This window comes from Haplochromis burtoni, unplaced genomic scaffold (assembly GCF_018398535.1).
Source record: "Haplochromis burtoni strain Fernald_Lab_line unplaced genomic scaffold, NCSU_Asbu1 Contig_99, whole genome shotgun sequence".
NCBI lineage: Eukaryota > Metazoa > Chordata > Actinopteri > Cichliformes > Cichlidae > Haplochromis > Haplochromis burtoni.
The window spans coordinates 262,084-279,626 of record NW_024582460.1 but is presented as its reverse complement, the minus strand read 5'-3'; the positions used below and the strand labels follow the sequence as shown (position 1 = coordinate 279,626).

The 17,543-nt window shown below is 40.0% G+C and overlaps 1 protein-coding gene across 1 annotated transcript in view; it reads right to left on the bottom strand.

The window, feature by feature from the left end:
• brinp3a.1 (bone morphogenetic protein/retinoic acid inducible neural-specific 3a, tandem duplicate 1) overlaps window positions 1-17,307 on the bottom strand; it is a 60,775-nt gene extending 43,468 nt beyond the window's left edge. The window contains exons 1-3 of the mRNA XM_005940271.3: window positions 16,874-17,307; window positions 16,665-16,761; window positions 16,038-16,348 (exon numbers count right to left, since the gene is read on the bottom strand). Of these exons, the coding sequence (XP_005940333.1) occupies window positions 16,038-16,291 (254 nt within the window). The 5' untranslated portion in view covers window positions 16,292-16,348; window positions 16,665-16,761; window positions 16,874-17,307. The remainder of the gene's footprint in view (window positions 1-16,037; window positions 16,349-16,664; window positions 16,762-16,873) is intronic.
• Window positions 17,308-17,543: the final 236 nt, after the last annotated feature.

Below are 17,543 nucleotides of genomic sequence, written 5' to 3'. Positions count from 1 at the left end.
TGAGTTGGAGAGTGAAATGAGAGTGGGATGGGAGAGGAGAAAACAGACTCTCACCCTCCCCGTTTCTTTTCGTCACTGACGCACCAGATAAACAAACTAGGGAAGAAAGGAAGATCAAGACGGGGAAAGTGAGTGTAATGATGTAGTTAATAGCTGCTGGTTGTGAACGCTTTGCAGAATTGCCACCAACAGTTTGTCCAACAACATCAAACAAACATTAGACCATTAATTTGTGAGAATCCTATTAAACCCGCTGAGAGGTCCTATAAACAAGGCAACATACTGCTTCCTGTTCATTTGGATTTTTCATGCCTTTGATATAACTAAGTGATACTCGAGTACATGTTTCCAACACTCGACTACCACCTAAGAGTGTGACCTGTGTCGGTGGGAATCTAAAACTCCTGTAGAGCAAATATATGAATTGTGAATGCAAAATTATGCAGTGTAAGCTATAATAATACTGCATGTATAATACTTTAATACTATTTTGTCTAATTATGGAATAATGATGAAACATTTTATACACAAACACTAAATACTAAAAACAATTAGAATAAAATTATGACAAACTTAAAAAGATGAATGACATTAAAAAAACAAGGAAATTATTTCCCTGTTGTTTTTCTTCCCACCTTCGGATTGTCTAAAAAAGGCAAAATACCCAGGCAGTAATAAAAGAAATGAGCTGTCGTGCTGATGTGTATCATTACTGTGTTATTAAAATTATTGCTAGTGACACTGCACCAGCTGCTGGACGCTAGTAGGGATATTTTCCAATATTGTGCACCCTTGAAATCGAGAGTTATCATTACATACTTTTAAAGGCATTTAGCTGTATAATGTATTTAGTTAGGTAGACTTATTCAAGTTGGATACCCTTTAGTCAAAACATGGCTTTAAATATAATGTTAACCAAAGTGAGTTCAGATTTTTGCACCAGTTTTACTCTTCTCTTTCTTTTCTCTTTTTTCCAGGACCATCAACAAAGGACAAAGTGAGGGCACATCTTTCCCTCCATCAGTTAGGCTTTAAAAATCCTATCATTCCACTGAGTTAACTAATGATGTGGCGTGACATGAAAACATTCTCTTGGTTATACCAAAAAACCACACTTTCTAATGAGGAGCACAAATGATTCACCAGAGGAAAGAGCAGAAGGAGAAAATAAATCCCTCACAAAAATCATGTAAGTCGACTGCAATGAGTTGACAGTTTTTTCTGATTTTAGACAATTTCTACAATAGTTTTCAAAAAAAAAAAACCTTGCAGAATCCATGCAAAGCTGTGCATATAGCATCTCAGCTCGTTACTAAGACACTTTCTGTTGTTATTTCCTTTAATTTGACGCTTGTCTGTACTTTTGTTTTGTGGCTTCTCAGAGACAGCTGTCACTTCTAGCACACAAACAGGCCTAAAAGCAGAGCTGTAACCCATACTGGCAATCCTCATTTTCGCAGCCTTCATCAGAAAACAACCAATTGCTGTCTTTTTTTTTTCTCGGTTTTCTTCTAAAAGAATGTGTTATGGCCTTAGTGCCGAATGTTGTGCTTTGTTTCGCTCTTTCTGTCTCCTGTGTCTCAGGTACCGCCTTTCCCCCGTGGAGCAGGTAATTGCGCACGGCTGTCTCCATTCGGCCGTCGGGGACAGAGTACAAAGGCTGGGAGAAAAGGTGCAGCGTGGTGCCTGTGGACTCATTCTGTGGAATCGTGTTGCGCTTACACCTTAGGAGAGTCTTTAGCTTACTTTTTTGTTCAGCTTTTATCCCAGTTCATTGCTTGTTTTGGTGGAAGCTACTTTTCTTTTCCCTTTTAAAAATTAGTAACTTGTGATGAATGGTTAATTTCATCACTCACGTTTCAACTTCCCTGATTATTTATGCCCAGAAAACTTTTAAACTTTTAAAATTTGTCAGAAAACCTGACAGCAGAATGAAACAAATATTTGTATAGCTTTAAAAGAGCGGCCTACCTTTTTGTTTAAAAATCAAAGCATTTATTAACGGCAGTAATAAAACAATGTGTTAGAACAGTTTGGGCAGAGCATGAAAAAATTACCTTGCTTGGTTGGAAGTTTAGATGGTTTACCGTTAATTACCATTTTTTTTTTTTTGGCCTGTCCCGTTTGGCTCTTTTGCCATCAGAATTGTTGTTAATTACCATTTTTGCAATAGTAATCCCTTACTCCCTTACTCGTTACTTGAAAAAAGTAATCGGATTACAGTAACGCGTTACTGCCCATCTCTGGTAATAACCAACAGTGAATCCCACTCAGGGCGGCTGCGTCGTAATGGATTGCACCCACTCAAGCAATTGCTTATCGTTCCTCCACAGCACGTTTCAGAAGAATCCCATAGGATGCTCAAAATTATGCACTGAGTCTATTTTTGTAGGAAGTCATTTGAAGCTGCACAGAGCTTGTGAGGAGGTCAGGAAGTCAAGCACGGGAATGGCATAAAGCATCCGATCAAATTCTAAAATAGCAGATGCTGAGCAGAGAAAAAGCTCCACTTCTTAAAAGCTGTTAGTTTGATTTGAAGCCACGTAGGACAGAAAAGACACAGTAACGCAAATGTGCACCTTGTGTACTTCTGGAGTCACTAATACATTGATGCCATGTCAGTTTGCATTTACAGTCCACAAATGTGCATATGTGTGCATGCATGTGCGTGAAGGTGTGTCTGTGTGTTCTTGTTGCTCTGATTCCTTGAGAAGTCCCTAAAAGAACCAGAGAACAATATTTGAAAAAATGGTCACGTCCTTGACGTAAATGTATCTGACTAAACTTATTACTTGCTTTTATTACCAAAGAAAAACCATTTTTACAGCTCTACACAATTTTAAATGAACAATTTGGATAAAATAGGCACTGTCAGTTTCATTTTTCATGTTCCCTTTTTAGCAAGGCTTTAACACTTAAAGTTTTCTTGGAAGAAAGAGGAAGCATTCATTTTAACTTTTAATTTTTTAAAGACCAGTTTTGAGAAACTGTGAAATACTGCATATTGTAAGAAGCAAAAGCTTTCCCAAATAGGCAGCTGCCATTAATGATTTGTGGCTTCCATGAATACAACTACACCTCTGATAATAGAAAGCAAGGGCAGCTCGAGAGAGCAAGATCATGACTGGCAGCAGGGTTTGCTGATATGGAAGCTGCTTATCCCTTTTGTGCTGCAGTTTGTCATAACATTGTTGACAAGGGACTACATGTCTCTCTCTCTCTCTCTCCCTCTCGCTCTCTCTCTCACACACAAAGACGCACACACACAAAATGCGGACTCACACAGGAATGTCTGGACTCACACTGTCTACATAATGAGGTATGCACATACTGTTAATAGGCCAATACACTGTGTATACACACTTAACCTCACAAATTCATACACAAATATATCAAAGAGCTCGTTGAAGAGCGACCAGCTACAGTAAATCCTGCTCTTTGTGACAGTTTTGTCCACAGCATGCACGCAGCAGCTTTTACAAAGTATGACATACTGTAGCTCTGCACAATACATCTTCAGAACACAAGATTCAAACCCAAAACAAGTTGCACATTCTGTTTTCTGGTCCCTTCTTTACTGTGGAAGTAAAAAACCTTTTTAACAGCTAATTCTGTTACAGCACGAACATCAGCCCGCTTGACAGGCAAACTGGAAGCAATCGAAGCTGGGGACTACAAACAATTAACAGTAACAGCCTGATTAAAAACATCATCAATTTTAAATATATTATCAAAGTCTTTCCATGTGGCACTGTCAACCCAACAGTTATTTCTGGGTTTCCATGACAATCGTGTAGATCAGACAAGATTCAAAGCCAGTCAAGCCATCAAAGTCAGTATTTATAACAGGCAGCAAAGACATTTTTTCCCTTCTTGTAACTGCTCATAACCATAATTTTCTTACAGTTTTAAAGGTTTATTAGTCACATTCTTACGGTGACAGGTCCATATTTAGAACTTAAGAGAGGACACGTAAAATTCTGCAAAATCACAAATTAAATGTCATTTTTTATTCTAAATAGCATCCGACTGAGTTTTAATGTCACTGACTGCAATCATTACATCTGAATCTTACAATACAGTGCCCTGAAAAAGTTTGATTTTTGGCATATTTATCACATTTACATCATCAAAAAAATAAATAAAAATACGCAAAGACAACTGAATAAATACAAAATGCAATAATTTATTAAGGTGAAAAAGCTATCCAATCCAAAAAGTAACTGCCCCCCAAACCTAATAACTGGTTATGGCACCCTTGGTAGCAAGAAGTGCAATCAAGCGTTTTTGAGACCTGAGAAGGAGCCTTTCACATCAGTGTGGAGGAATTTCGGCCCACTGCTTTGCAGAGTCATATACAGTCATATTGGAGGGGTTTTGACCATGAACGGCCTGTTAAAGGTCATGCAAAATAATCTTAATCTGATAAGTCTTTGTCCAAGTCATTGTCCTGCTGCATAACCCTGACATACTGACACAAACTGATGACCAAAAATTCTCTTTTTTTGGTAGGGAGCAGAATTAATGAATCTGTTACAATACTGCCACCATTTTTGACTGTTGGTATGATGTATTTTTTATGTAACACTGTATTAGTTTTAAGCCAGATATAATGGGCCTTAAACCTTCCAAAAAACTTGTCAATTGTATTATGTCAGTCCACGGAATATTTTCCCAAAATTCATCAAATGTGAGACAAGCCTTTGTGTTCTTTTGATCAGTAGTGGTTTTCACCTTCGAGCTCTGCATATATGCCCACTCTCTTTCTAAATCATGAACACTGACCTTACCCAACCATGATGTCTTGCTTTTTAAAATCTTTTAATCTTTTTCACTTTGTCACACAGGTTCAATCTAAGTGATTTGTTAATTCAAGGTGTCTGGCAGTATTCATCTGAAGAATATGAACACCCATGCTCTTTCCAAAAATGTGGTTAATTCGTGATGTAACAAGGGGGAAAATTGCTTTTTCACATAGATCTGGTAGGTTTGGAAAGCTCTTATAACTTAAATGAAATTGTCTTTTCAAACTGCAGTGTGAGTTTGGTTCTTACTTGGGTCATTTTTGTCTAAAATTTGTGTGACGATTTGAAACCAAAGTGTGACAAATATGCTAACAAATTAACAAATCACGAAGGGGAAAATACTTTTTCACACCACTGTACGTCACCCAGGTGACCCTTGGGTAATTTTGCCATGATGACTGTCTGTCAGATTCCCCTTTTTCTAATTTAAAAAATATCCAAGATGGCTGAGGAGACTGAAAACAGTAAATAGCTACAGATACTTGTGTATTCACCTGAATGACAGAAAGGACTGGAGGACTGACATTGATGCTGTGCAGGAGAAGGAGATGAGGAGTGTTTGTGAAGCTCAGATACTGCACTGTGTAAAGTAAGCTCTTAGAAATCTTCGACAAAACAGTGTTAATGAGTAGCAGCAGCAATGCCAGATATGTCAGCAAGATCAGCAAACTAGCTGGAACCATTCTGGGCCAAAATCTGGAGGCGCGTGAGTCAGTGAGGGACATGAGGTCACTTAACAAAACTGCTCTCCATCACGGACAATCCATCACACTTCCTTCCTTCCACTCTACAGGGCCAGCAGGGATCATTCTCCCTTAGACTTAAACCAAATTAATCAATTACCATAAAGAATGGTTCAGGAAATCATTCCTACAATTCTCTATGAAACTGTACAATAGGTCTCCTTTTTATGGTGGGTGAACAAACCTGTCAGGAGAAGATTAGAACTTTTTCTTCACATTTTTTGATTAATTAATTTATTATTTATGTGTTGCTCTATCTTAACTCCACAGTACAGTGGTCCCTCGCTATAACGCGGCTCACCCTTCAAGGCTTCACTGTTTTGCAGATTTTTTGTGCAATTTTGCATGCTTTTTTTTTCTTACAGCGCATTGTGTTCTGCGTCCTGATTGGCTGTAGACCACTGTCAATCAATCTGCCATGTCTCCTGTCAGATTTATGTAAATCTTCGATCGATAGCAATGTGACTCTGAAGTGCTGTACTCTATGTTTGTAAGTTTTCTCCCCGACAAACACAACAATGTCAACGAAAAGTTTTGCGTCGTCAAAGGCAACCGCGGGTTCCTTTGGTTTTATTCTGTAATACTGGACATATTTTTCTACGCAGGTTTGAACTTTGAGAGTGTTTAAACAAGAGAGAAAAGTGTGAAAATGTTCATGCCTGTCTGAGAAAAGTGTATAAAGTGTGTAGTGAGGGGTTTTACAGCCTTAAAACATCTATAATAATTGTAAAAAATAACATTGGCTACTTTACGGATTTCACCTATTGCGGGTTATTTTTATAACCCGCGATAAACGAGGAACCACTGTATATGAGATTTTGCTGCCTTCACGGCTGTATAACACTTTTACTATTGCTAATATTACAATTCTATCTATTGAGTTATCTGTGCAACTTAGCATGGCATTCAGACATGTAAATAAGGATGGTGTGTGCATGCTGACAGCAACTTCAGCAACTGTTTTCTTCTACACCGGTCAGCTGATATACATGAATTCCAAGTGTATGCAGTGGACTTCCCTGATCTTGGCAGCTCAATGAACTGAAGTGAAATGAACTGACTGTGTTGGTGCTTTTAAGTACTTTAATCACAAAATGAAAATCATTTACCCTGCTTACTAAATCTGTAGTTCATAATTTGTATCTAAGTACACGAGGAGAGAGACATGGCTTTAGTTTAAAATTCTAACTTTGAATATTAAAAAAAATATTTTAAAAAAGGTTAGCTTTAATTAACTAAAACTAATCTTTAAAATTAAATTTAGGAGTGAAAAAAGTCTAAAACTAGGCTTAAGCCACATCTGGAAACGTTGTGCATGTGCTGAGGTATGACATTAGTTGGACATTTAGGAAAACTGACTTTTCTGCTTTCAATCTAATAGTTTGTTTTTCCTAATACGAAAGTCTAGCTCACTGTTAGGAGGCCCAATAGTGCCTACGGTATGTTCGAGCAGGTTTATAAATCGTAAATTAGTGTTCAAAGCAATTCATGAGTTTTGGCCTCAAATACTAATACAGAGACATTTTCATAAAACCTGTTTCCATAGACTTCTAACCAATAAATCTCTGTTCTGTCCTTTATAACTCCCCAATCCCACACTTGTCAGAAGCTATAAGCTCTAGTTGAAGGAAGTACTTGTCACTATCATTGCCACTGGTGATTAAGAAGGGGGTGCTCCACCTCTTTCCCGAGGATGAATTCGAAACTGAAGGATAATGAACATACTTCAATTCACCGGAATGAATAGAGGAAAAATGGAAGGAAATTTGAAGAACATGAACACCCGTTATCTCCCTGGATATGTCCTGTAATGGTTTTAAAATAAAGAAAGAAAAATAAAATGCAATGAAGTCAAATAAAATATACAAAAAAGAAACTACTCCATACAATAATATATTGATTATAAACAAACAAGACCCTTGCAGTTAGGAGCCTCTGCGCGTAAATGCATTCTGCGCTCACCAGCACAAGGTCAGATTTGATTAGGCTGTGTATGTCAGGCAAACGGAGAGGGAGAAGAGAAGCACAGGAATGTGTTCTGAATTTAAAGAAATGGCAACATAAATGAAGCATGAAATGAACCAACTGTATTCATTCAGTTTTTGTTTTTTTTATATCTAGAAGACATAACAGGCAAAAGCTTGGATTTTTTAATGTCCTGAAATTGCTCGAAATTATCTGTCGCTGTGATTTCATGACATCGAATGTCTTTGTTAGCAAAGTGCAATGATAGAGTATTGGTTTGGGTGTATGAAACACATTACATCAAACCTGAGTGCTTCTAATTTTGGTCGGTCCTGCAATCCTAAAGGACAAAAATAGGTTATAGAAAAATGACGCATTTGAACACTTTCTCACTTCACACCAGTTTTTAACATGATACTGCAACTACTAATCATTTCTTTCTGATCTCCATGATGGCCCTGATCCCCCTAAAAAGGGAACTGGGCTCATGCTGTAAAGAAACCAAGGCTGAACTCCCACCTTTGACCTACACATCAGGGTTATCATTTTGCATGGCTAATAGGGATATGTGGAAAATACACTTTTTCTGTTTAGAATAATATTTAACAGTCCACTCTTTTGTTGGGGAGAAAAATACATATTACCACATAAACTTACTCAATGTCCTCCAATCTGTAAACAAAGACAGTGGTTATATTGCCCCAAGCATCAGTAACTAAGTACAGCACATTATTTTATACCTGTCAAAGCATCAAGTTCAACTTTTGACATTTATTTTTTTTACACAGTAATGTTCAATTCTAATTTGCAAACAATAAGTTTTAAATTTATACATCTAACTGAAAAACTGAATAAAAAGTTCTATAATCATCAAAATTGAAAACGTAGTTTAAAGCAGGTTAATTCATTGTGGATGCTCTATGAAATGTAAAAGCGAGTAAACATGCTTAAATGTAGAAATGAATCAACAGCATCAGTAAACAAGCTGACTACATTTCCACGGATGATGGGTTTTATATGGTTATTGAAATGAAGTGTTTTGAAGCTACTTCTGATGGCTGACAAGCTGACAACTGAGCCAAGAGTGCAAACTTCCACCAAGGCAGCTCACTCTCTGGGCTAGTGGGAGTATCCCCCCACAGAGAGACAAAAGGACCCCCTGATGATCCTCTAATCGCCTGAACCAAGGTGTGAAACTGGGTGTGGGTCCCAATCAGCCAGAGTTTCGGGTGAGTTCATTGTGAAACCTGGCCCCACCTTATCATGCGAATTCCTGAGATCAGATGGCCCAGGATGTGAGTGGGCGTTAAGGCGTCTGGGAAGGGATCTCAAAACTGGATTATAGATGGCAGAGAGTTGGTGTCGTAAACCACCGCCTCTGTTCAAAGATGGTCGCTCACAGTGGACATAGATGGCTTCTTTCACTCCTCTTTCAAACCATCTGTCCTCTCTGTCCAAAATGTGAACATTGGCATCCTCGAAAGAGTGTCCTTTATCCTTAAGATGCAGATGGACTGCTGAGTCTTGTCCTGTGGAGGTGGCTCTTCTGTGTTGTGCCATGCGCTTGTGAAGTGGCTGTTTGGTCTCTCCAATGTAGAGGTCTGGGCATTCCTCGCTGCACTGTACAGCATACACCACATTGTTAAGTTTGTGTTTTGGCGTTTTGTCTTTCGGGTGAACCAGTTTTTGTCTGAGCGTGTTGCTGGGTCTGAAATGCACCGGGATGTCATGCTTGGAGAAAACTCTCCTGAGTTTTTCTGATACACCGGCTACATAGGGGATGACAATGTTGTTGCGTCTGTCCTTCTTATCCTCCCTCGCTGGTGTCTGGTCTTCTTTTCTGTGCCTCTTTGCTGACTTTAAGAACGCCCATTTAGGATAGCCGCACGTTTTGAGTGCTTCCTTTACATGTGTGTGTTCCTTCTTTTTTCCTTCAGGCTTAGAGGGAACATGTTCTGCCCGGTGGTGTAGGGTCCTAATTACTCCAAGTTTGTGTTCCAGAGGGTGATGGGAGTCAAAGAGGAGGTACTGGTCCGTGTGTGTGGGCTTCCGGTAAACTTCTATGTTTTCCGTTCTAATGTGACCAGTCCGGAAAGGAAACCTTTTCTTCCCTTGATGGTTTCCGTAAGTGCCGGAGATCATCTGTGTCTGTACCCAGGGTCGCTACATTGTCAGCTGTCCTTTCCACTTCCTCCATGTAAAGGTTGGCTACAATAGGTGACATGGGGGAGCCCATGGCACAGCCATGTTTTTGTCTGTAGAAGCCTTCGTTGTATTTGAAATATGTAGTGGTGAGGCAGAGGTCTAACAGTGTGCAGATCTGATCGGGTGTGAAGTTGGCCCTGTCCTCCAAGGACAAGATATGCTCAGAGGTTCTTACTCTGGCAGATTCTAAATCTTGATGCCGTTTCGTTTCATAACAGATTCCACCATGCAGAGTATGAAGCCCACAAAAGGGGAAGCATTTTAATGCCTTATCACTGATCAGGGGAAAATGACCAGACTCAAATAACCACTCAATACAACTACGGTATATAGAAGAGAATCTGTGAACATACAACACACCCAACCTTTAAATAGGATAACAGCAGCAGAAGACTCTGGGTGCCACCCTTCTCAGCTAAGAACAAGAAACTGAGGCTACAATTCAGACAAGCTCACCAAAACTGGACAACAGCAGAATGAAAAGACATTGTTTGGTCTGAAGAATCTCGATTTCTACTGCAAAACTGGAATGGGTGTGCATAGAGATATTAGTTTCTGGAAAAGTTATTGCGCTTTCTATGATTATAGGATATTTGGTTCTATGGATGAGTCATTAAACATTATTAAGATTTCTAACTGATTGCAGAACATACAGACTGATAGATCAATCAAAAGAGCAAATATGATTAAAAGACAAAGTGCTTGGATATGGACTGCCGTATGAGTCAGTAACAGAAAAGAAAGCAGTAATAGATTCATAACAGTCCTTTTGTCCTCTGTAAGAGCTTTTTTATTTCCTCCAGTCTTTTTGGAGATGTCCCCAATAAGCACCTACATTCCAGGCAAAGGGAAATTGTTTATGCTTCCTTTTAATTCTTAAGGTCGAACTTCTTCAAGATGATGGCTTAGAAATGGGTTTTGTTAAAGTGGGCATTATGGAGAGTCCCTTAAAATGCAGTTCTGACATTATGCATCCCGGTTCTTCATAGATTTTCAGTCCTGATATACGACCTGTGGAATGTAAGTTGCCCTAATGCACATTTTGATACTTTTATATTAAGTTGTGATGCAATTTAAAGCTACATGTGTCACTGTTCTGACAACTGATCTGTGTTTTACCTTTCAAAAGGAATCCAGGGTCACATCTGACATCTTGTCTTTATAAAAGAGAAGGTCTTAAGTTTGAAGACCTGGGTGACAGCTGATCAAAGGGTGCTCTGGAGCTGGCTGTCTCACTTTTCGTTGTAATTTGCATGTTCACTGTTTCTGATGTGAAACAGTGAACATAAATCATATAGCAGCTGGTCTATATTTTCTTCATAGAATTCAAGAGTCTGTGCAGTGTTGTGTGTGTGTGAGGGGGTAAAAATGCCTTAACTTTTTGAAGCATTGGCATCTAACCCTCAAAAATTAAAAAACAAAAAACAAAAACGGTTTGATAAATGGACTGCAGATACCTTGCAATAAATCATTATAGAAATGTTACAGCGTGTCTGAAAAACTGTCTTGTTTATTTATTGAGTTAAGTCCTAAAACTACTTGTTGAATTATTTTGCATTTAAATGTACTTTGAACATTGCACACAACCATCTAGACTTTTAATGTATCTCCATTTTGAAGTGTATTGAGGTGACTGTGCATGTTCTTGATATGACATTTACAGTATTTGTGACTGTCATGCTAGCTGTTGTGAACATTTCTCTTACAAAGTTTAACAGTATAACTTAAACAAACACATAACAGCACCAGAACAGATGCATATGTCTGATTTTGCCTGAAATGGTAAAAAGAAAACCCAAAAACCAAACATCTGAGACCGTTAGCAAGATAGCTAGCTACAAAGCCACTTTCTATCCTTTTTCTACTGGCAGAAAAAATTGTGATGGTCTCTTTTCCATTGCAGAGTCAAGATGTCAAGAATACCACTGAGGGTTCGAGGGGTACAAAATTTAATATTTAAGTTTCTCACTGCCATCTGGTTCCTTGCAGCAGACTTCATCCGGCTGTATTTGACAGTGTGAAAACACTTACATACTAAAAATAGAAAGGGTAATTATCAAAGTATATGGAGACACAGCATTTACTACGGTACACTCTTCCACATAAAAAACTGTTAATTTGACTAATTAAATAGTAATTCTTGCCATCTAACGTGCCCTCACATTGTATGGAAACAAGATTTTCTTAAAAAAAAGGCAACTTGACAATTTAGTCTTTATCAGAGGCTTTAGGAGAGTTTTTGTTTGTTTGTTTGTTTGTTTGTTTGTTTTAAATTAGATAATCTTCTCAGGAGCACTGATAGTATTTAATGGCATTGTTTACTATGTATCATGATGCATTGCACTGTGATATTACATTGCTTTGCTCTTTCTTCCTTTTGTTTTTCTGTTTTGTTCTCTTCTGTTCATTGCTTTTCCATTGCAGTTGTAAACCCATTTATTCCGTCCCATTTCATAATCTCTTTTAAGTGTGCTTTCCCATCTAAAACATTCAGAACACAATAGCAAAGTCATAAACACGACAATAGGCTAAGTCAAATGACAGGTATTGTGAACATCATGCCTTGGCAGCCTATCCTCTCCACAAACATGTCTGCATATAATTGAAACACTAATCACTCCATAATTACAAGAGACGACTCCTTATATCAAATGAAGTCAGTGTAATAGCTACTAGGCTGACAGGAGAAAAGAGAGGAGAAAACACAGGAGATGAGGCGTGATATAAAAGTTATGGCCCATGAAGAAGAAGAAGGGAGGAGGTGACATTTTGACTAATATGCTACTGTCTGTGGATATGGCTCGACTGCACTCAAGAAATCATGGCGCAAGAGCTTCTCACATGTGCAGAGATGATTTCTCAACACCGAGAGCTGCTCAATAATTAATCTGAAGCATACTTTTGTTAATTTTACAGCCTCCCCTCCAGCAATGATGCACATGTATTCAGCAACTGCACAGAAATATCTTAAAATCTCATCTCGCACTATCAGTGTGAACAAGGAGCAGTGAAAAGAAATGCTGTTTATTGCTTCACTTGCTTTTCAAATAAACCAAGATGTACAAACCGGACAAGGAAAGTTGGAATCATCCAACTACCATCAGTAATAAAATAAAAGCCACAAAGCTGTTGCGAGATTTGCGACGCACGCCAGGAGAAGAGAAAGAGCGAGTGAATAAACGGGCATTTTAAAACCCCCATTATGCCTGACATAACAGGTGTATTTTTTTTCTCCAATCACATTGCAAGTAATATCGTTAAGTGCCTCTATGCCTGTTTTTCACTGCTTTTGAATTCACTGAATCCATTATATTATTGCGTTTGATCAGACCTTGAAAAGAGAGAACTTCTTTCTTTCACTCAGAGGATTTGCAGTCTGAAAATCACATTTGTTACAATGTTTCACATTTACACTGCTGCGACATAAAGCTGTAAATCTCTAAGCTTTTTAATCTGCTTTTTAATGCACTCCTGGCAGGCGATGGGGAAAAAAGGAAAAGAAAAACCTTACAACTTTTACTCGGAATAATACTCAACTAAATTGTTAATTTTTGGAGGAAAAAAAAAAGGATATAATTGGAAAAGACTACAAGCTGTTCTGGTGCAATGACCTGCCGGCAGGGGGGGATAAAGCTGTGTTTCCTCTCTTCTCTCTCTCTTACTCTCGCTCTCTCCTTTTGTACTCCATCTCCTACAGCCCTCTCCCTCATTCCCTGACTCCCTCTCCCCTGCCCCCTGACGGGAAAGGCCAACTGAGCTCTGGAGAATATTTATGAGCAAGGGAGAGCAATTGGTTTGAGATCATTCGACAAGGGAGGAAGAAAAGGAGTAAGGGAGGTAGGGAGAGGGGGCAGGAAAAAAAAAAAGAACTTGACAGAGACATGGAGATAAAGGAAGAGACGGGGTTTACATTTTAATGTTTAAATTTAACCTCCCTCATACCCGGTGAATACTGAGACTGAGTTCATATTGCTATGTCTCATCTGTCTTTAGGTGTGCATGCCAGTATTGTACATATACTTTATACTTAGGAGGTGTGGAATCCACACAAGCACTAAGGAAAGCTCTCCAAATTGAGGCCAGCTTCAGTTTGGGACTGACACACAGTGTTGGTGATTCAAGAGGCAATAAAGGGACTTTTACTGACCCATAATAGTGTCTGCAAGGAGCAGGACGCTGTTGTCGGTCAATACGAAAGATTATTTTTGCCTAGATTTTTCTTTTTTTAAATAAAAAATATTTAAAATTCACGAGTCTTTTATGAGCCACGCAACCCAAACAAACAGCACATCCCACTGCAGTTTGAAGGCACTTCTGATCTCTTCATTCCTCAGCATCCTCAGCTGCTCAGTGAAGGATGACAGTGCCAGGAGTGCAAGATATTTAAAGCTTCGAAAGAGTGTGCTTTTTTCTTTTTCAGCCCAGGAAACTAAATGACAATGCAGGAACTCTATTCAACATGGTGATATTTCACCTTTTTCACTTGAGTTTCTATTGGATTTCTGCTCTAATTAGGTATCGTACTGTTCTAGAGCGAAACTGAAAAGGCCATTGTAGCCTGAGGGGAAAAGACGGTTATAGACCTGTCAAGTTTGCATTATCAGATATTCAATTGATGGTCAAAAAAAAGTCATACTGTCTGTAAGAAAATGTTGTCTAGAAGTTGGCCAAAAATCTGAGCGCATGTTTTAGCTGTGTGCAAATGTTAGATTTGCAGCACTTGGGTGGGGTGCAGAAAGGGCAGGAGGGCACAAGAGCAAGCAAGGAGAAAAGCAGATATGAAGACGTCCTGAGAAATGGAAAGACGATGCCAACAGAGAGGCAGTGAAGGAGGAAATGATGGATGTTGGGGAGCCAGCAGCGCTACATTCTCTGTCTTTGCCTGGCATTGTCGCCCCTGTCAGCTGCTAAATGCCAGTGTCAGTCAAACCTCTGTTCAGCTGGCAACAGCTCCTCTGCCACACGGCTGAGGACAGCCCGGCATTACTCTCATCTATGACTATCAACGCACTTACCTGGCACACACCGGCACAAATACAGACACTCAAGTAAGCACACCTAGTTGCACTCTCACATATCGTGGAGCATCTTCAGCCATTGTTGTTGGAACATCAGTTTTTCCACAAAAGATGTGTAGTCAAGCATGCGCTTTAAAAAAAAAACTGTTTACGTTTACGTACATCAAAAACAAGGATTTTTTTTATTCCAACCTCCAGAGGACATTCACACCCTGAAGTCAAAACAGGAATGCTCACACAGTCTACTTTGGATGGTGATTTATAGACTGCATAAGATGATACAGCCATCAAACAAACATACACCAGACTTTGCCCTTTCAGTCTGTGCTAAGTCACGCTGACTGAACCCACAGCCTAACAGAATTTCATCAGTCTCGGTTTCAGTGCACACTCTGAATGTTGGAGGTACGTTTCTATTCCGAAGACAGCAAAGCTTAGGGAAATATGACAGCTCGTACACTCACTTGTGTAAAAGACTTTTAAAAAAATCTGCTAAATGTGTTAACTCTGGTGACAGTGGCAAAATCGCCTTCCTTTCCTTTGTAACGCAAGCTGTGGAAATGGAGAAAAAAAACCAAATGGGTGTTGTACACCATTTTATGCCACATATCCAAACCAAGAGACCGCTGAGTAATATTTTTAGTTTTCATCTCTGAAATTCTCAGTGTTTTCTACTCCTGTCGGGAAATAAAATAAAAACAACTAAAGAAAAATTACATCACAGCAAGCTTTCAAACAATACCCCGCTGCTTCGAAAGCACACACCCACTACACTTCACACCGCACACTTTTTGAATCCATCCTGTCACACATCATCGAGCTCAGCCAGATATCTCTTATGTCCCACTGCTTTGCCCAAACCCCCCTGCAGTATCTTCACTTCGAGTTCCCACTGATATGCAGCATTTTGAGAGTTTGTATCATACTCAAACCATATGTCGTTGCTACCATCAAAAAAGGCAAACAGTCGCACCCAAAGATGATTGCATGTGTGCAAACTGCACGCAGTGCTTTTATTTGTATGCAAAGTAATCTTTTCAATACATCATCCCCCAGTTCACCACCCACTAAATCTGCATCTTTTATAGACTAAAGAAAAGTATACCCTAATCTCTTGTTTTGTATACCCTTAGGCTTAGTATACCCTTTTCTAAAGAAGAAGGAGAAGGGGGGAAACTCCAAGCAAGACCACATGAATCAGAATAATTACATTTAGCCTATTTGACTTGACAAAAACAGCCTTGATTTCAGGTATGTAAGCTCTGCAGCAGTCAGCTGGCACAACCACTGCCGTCTCTCACCTGTATATCTTGTACTTGGTGGTGAATCCCTGCTGGTAGCGCTCTGTGAAATCAACAAACTCCTGCGAGTTGTGAAAAGGACCTTTGTCTGAAAGGAGCCAGCCCAGGGGCCCAGTGGAGCCGCTGAAGCCTGACCCGGCAGGGTCCGCAGCACTGGCCCCTGCTACCAACCAGCTCTGGAGCAGGCTTAGTGATAACCACTTCCATAGAAACATGAGGGCCGTCAGTCTAATGGAGATGCACGGGCCACTCATGCTGTTTCCCCCGGCCCCGGTGACTCCTCATTCTCCCTGCACTGCTGACGAGTCCCGCTGGAAGGAGGAGAAAGAGGCAGACGGAGAGCAATTGAGACAACGTGGACACAGAGGGCACTAATTAGTAATTTTGGTTTGGGATGAGGGGAACAAAGGTGAACTGAGAGGGCTCATTTGTCAAGTAGCGCCAGACCAGAACAAATATTTTAGAGGTTGCATTGTGGAAAGTAAAGCTAATGAAAAAGGTGAGTTTAGAATTTATTTTGGACGACGTAACCTACAAAAAAAATCTAAATATTTCATTTCTCTACCTTAGGTCGGTTATTATTAAAAGGTTTAATGTTGTTGTTTTATTTGTTTGTTTGTTTTTTACCTGATTCTGCAGGTACTGGAGTCCGTGACTGGTTGGAATTAGTCTCCGCAAAATCCCCTGATAGGACCGTGAAGTTGGGCTCAGCTGGGCGTGCAGACTGGGCGGCATTTGAAAAAAATTAATAAGATTTTTGTTGTTTTTGTTGTTGTAGAAAAAATTTCGCTCACAAATTCAAACTCGCGAACAATCTGGGGAACAAAACATCCAACCTCCTCAGAGCGCGCTCCTCTCTCTCACAGCGGTATCTCCAGCGGTGTGCGCTCCGCACTGTAGGTCCACTCCAGCGACCGCAACGCGTTTAAGATGACGGGGTCAAAAAACTCACAGACAGACTGGTCACTTCAACACACCGCTGTGACTTGGATTCGGTGAATGCGCGGGTGGGAGAAGCGTGGCGAGCCTCCGTCCTCTTAACTCATTTCTGCTCTCTGCTAGAGGGGCGCGCTCGGGGCGCATGCAGGGCGCAGGGAGAGCTGATGATGATGCTGACAGTGCCTGGACTCCCAGCGAACGGAATGTGTGAATGGCATTAGGGGTGCTCTCGCTCTCCTCTCTCTCTCTCCCTCCCTCCTGTACCATAGCGTCGCAATGTAATTTATTCCAGCATGTAGCACACACCCGGTTGGTTGGGACGTAACTGGAGGAAGTGAAAGTAGGAGGTGTTCAGGAGGGGTAGGGGGTGGAGGGGGAGGCTGGATGAGGGGATGGTCAGAGAAGGCTAGTGTGCTTGAGACAGATGCCTCATTTCAGAAAAAGCGATAGAAGTCACCTGCAGTTCGGATCAATACAAATTAGAGTGGAGGCGAAAAGAACAAAACAGGAGGAAATCCGGATAAAATGCCAGCTTTAAAAAGTCGAGTGGCCTCACGTTTATGGCCT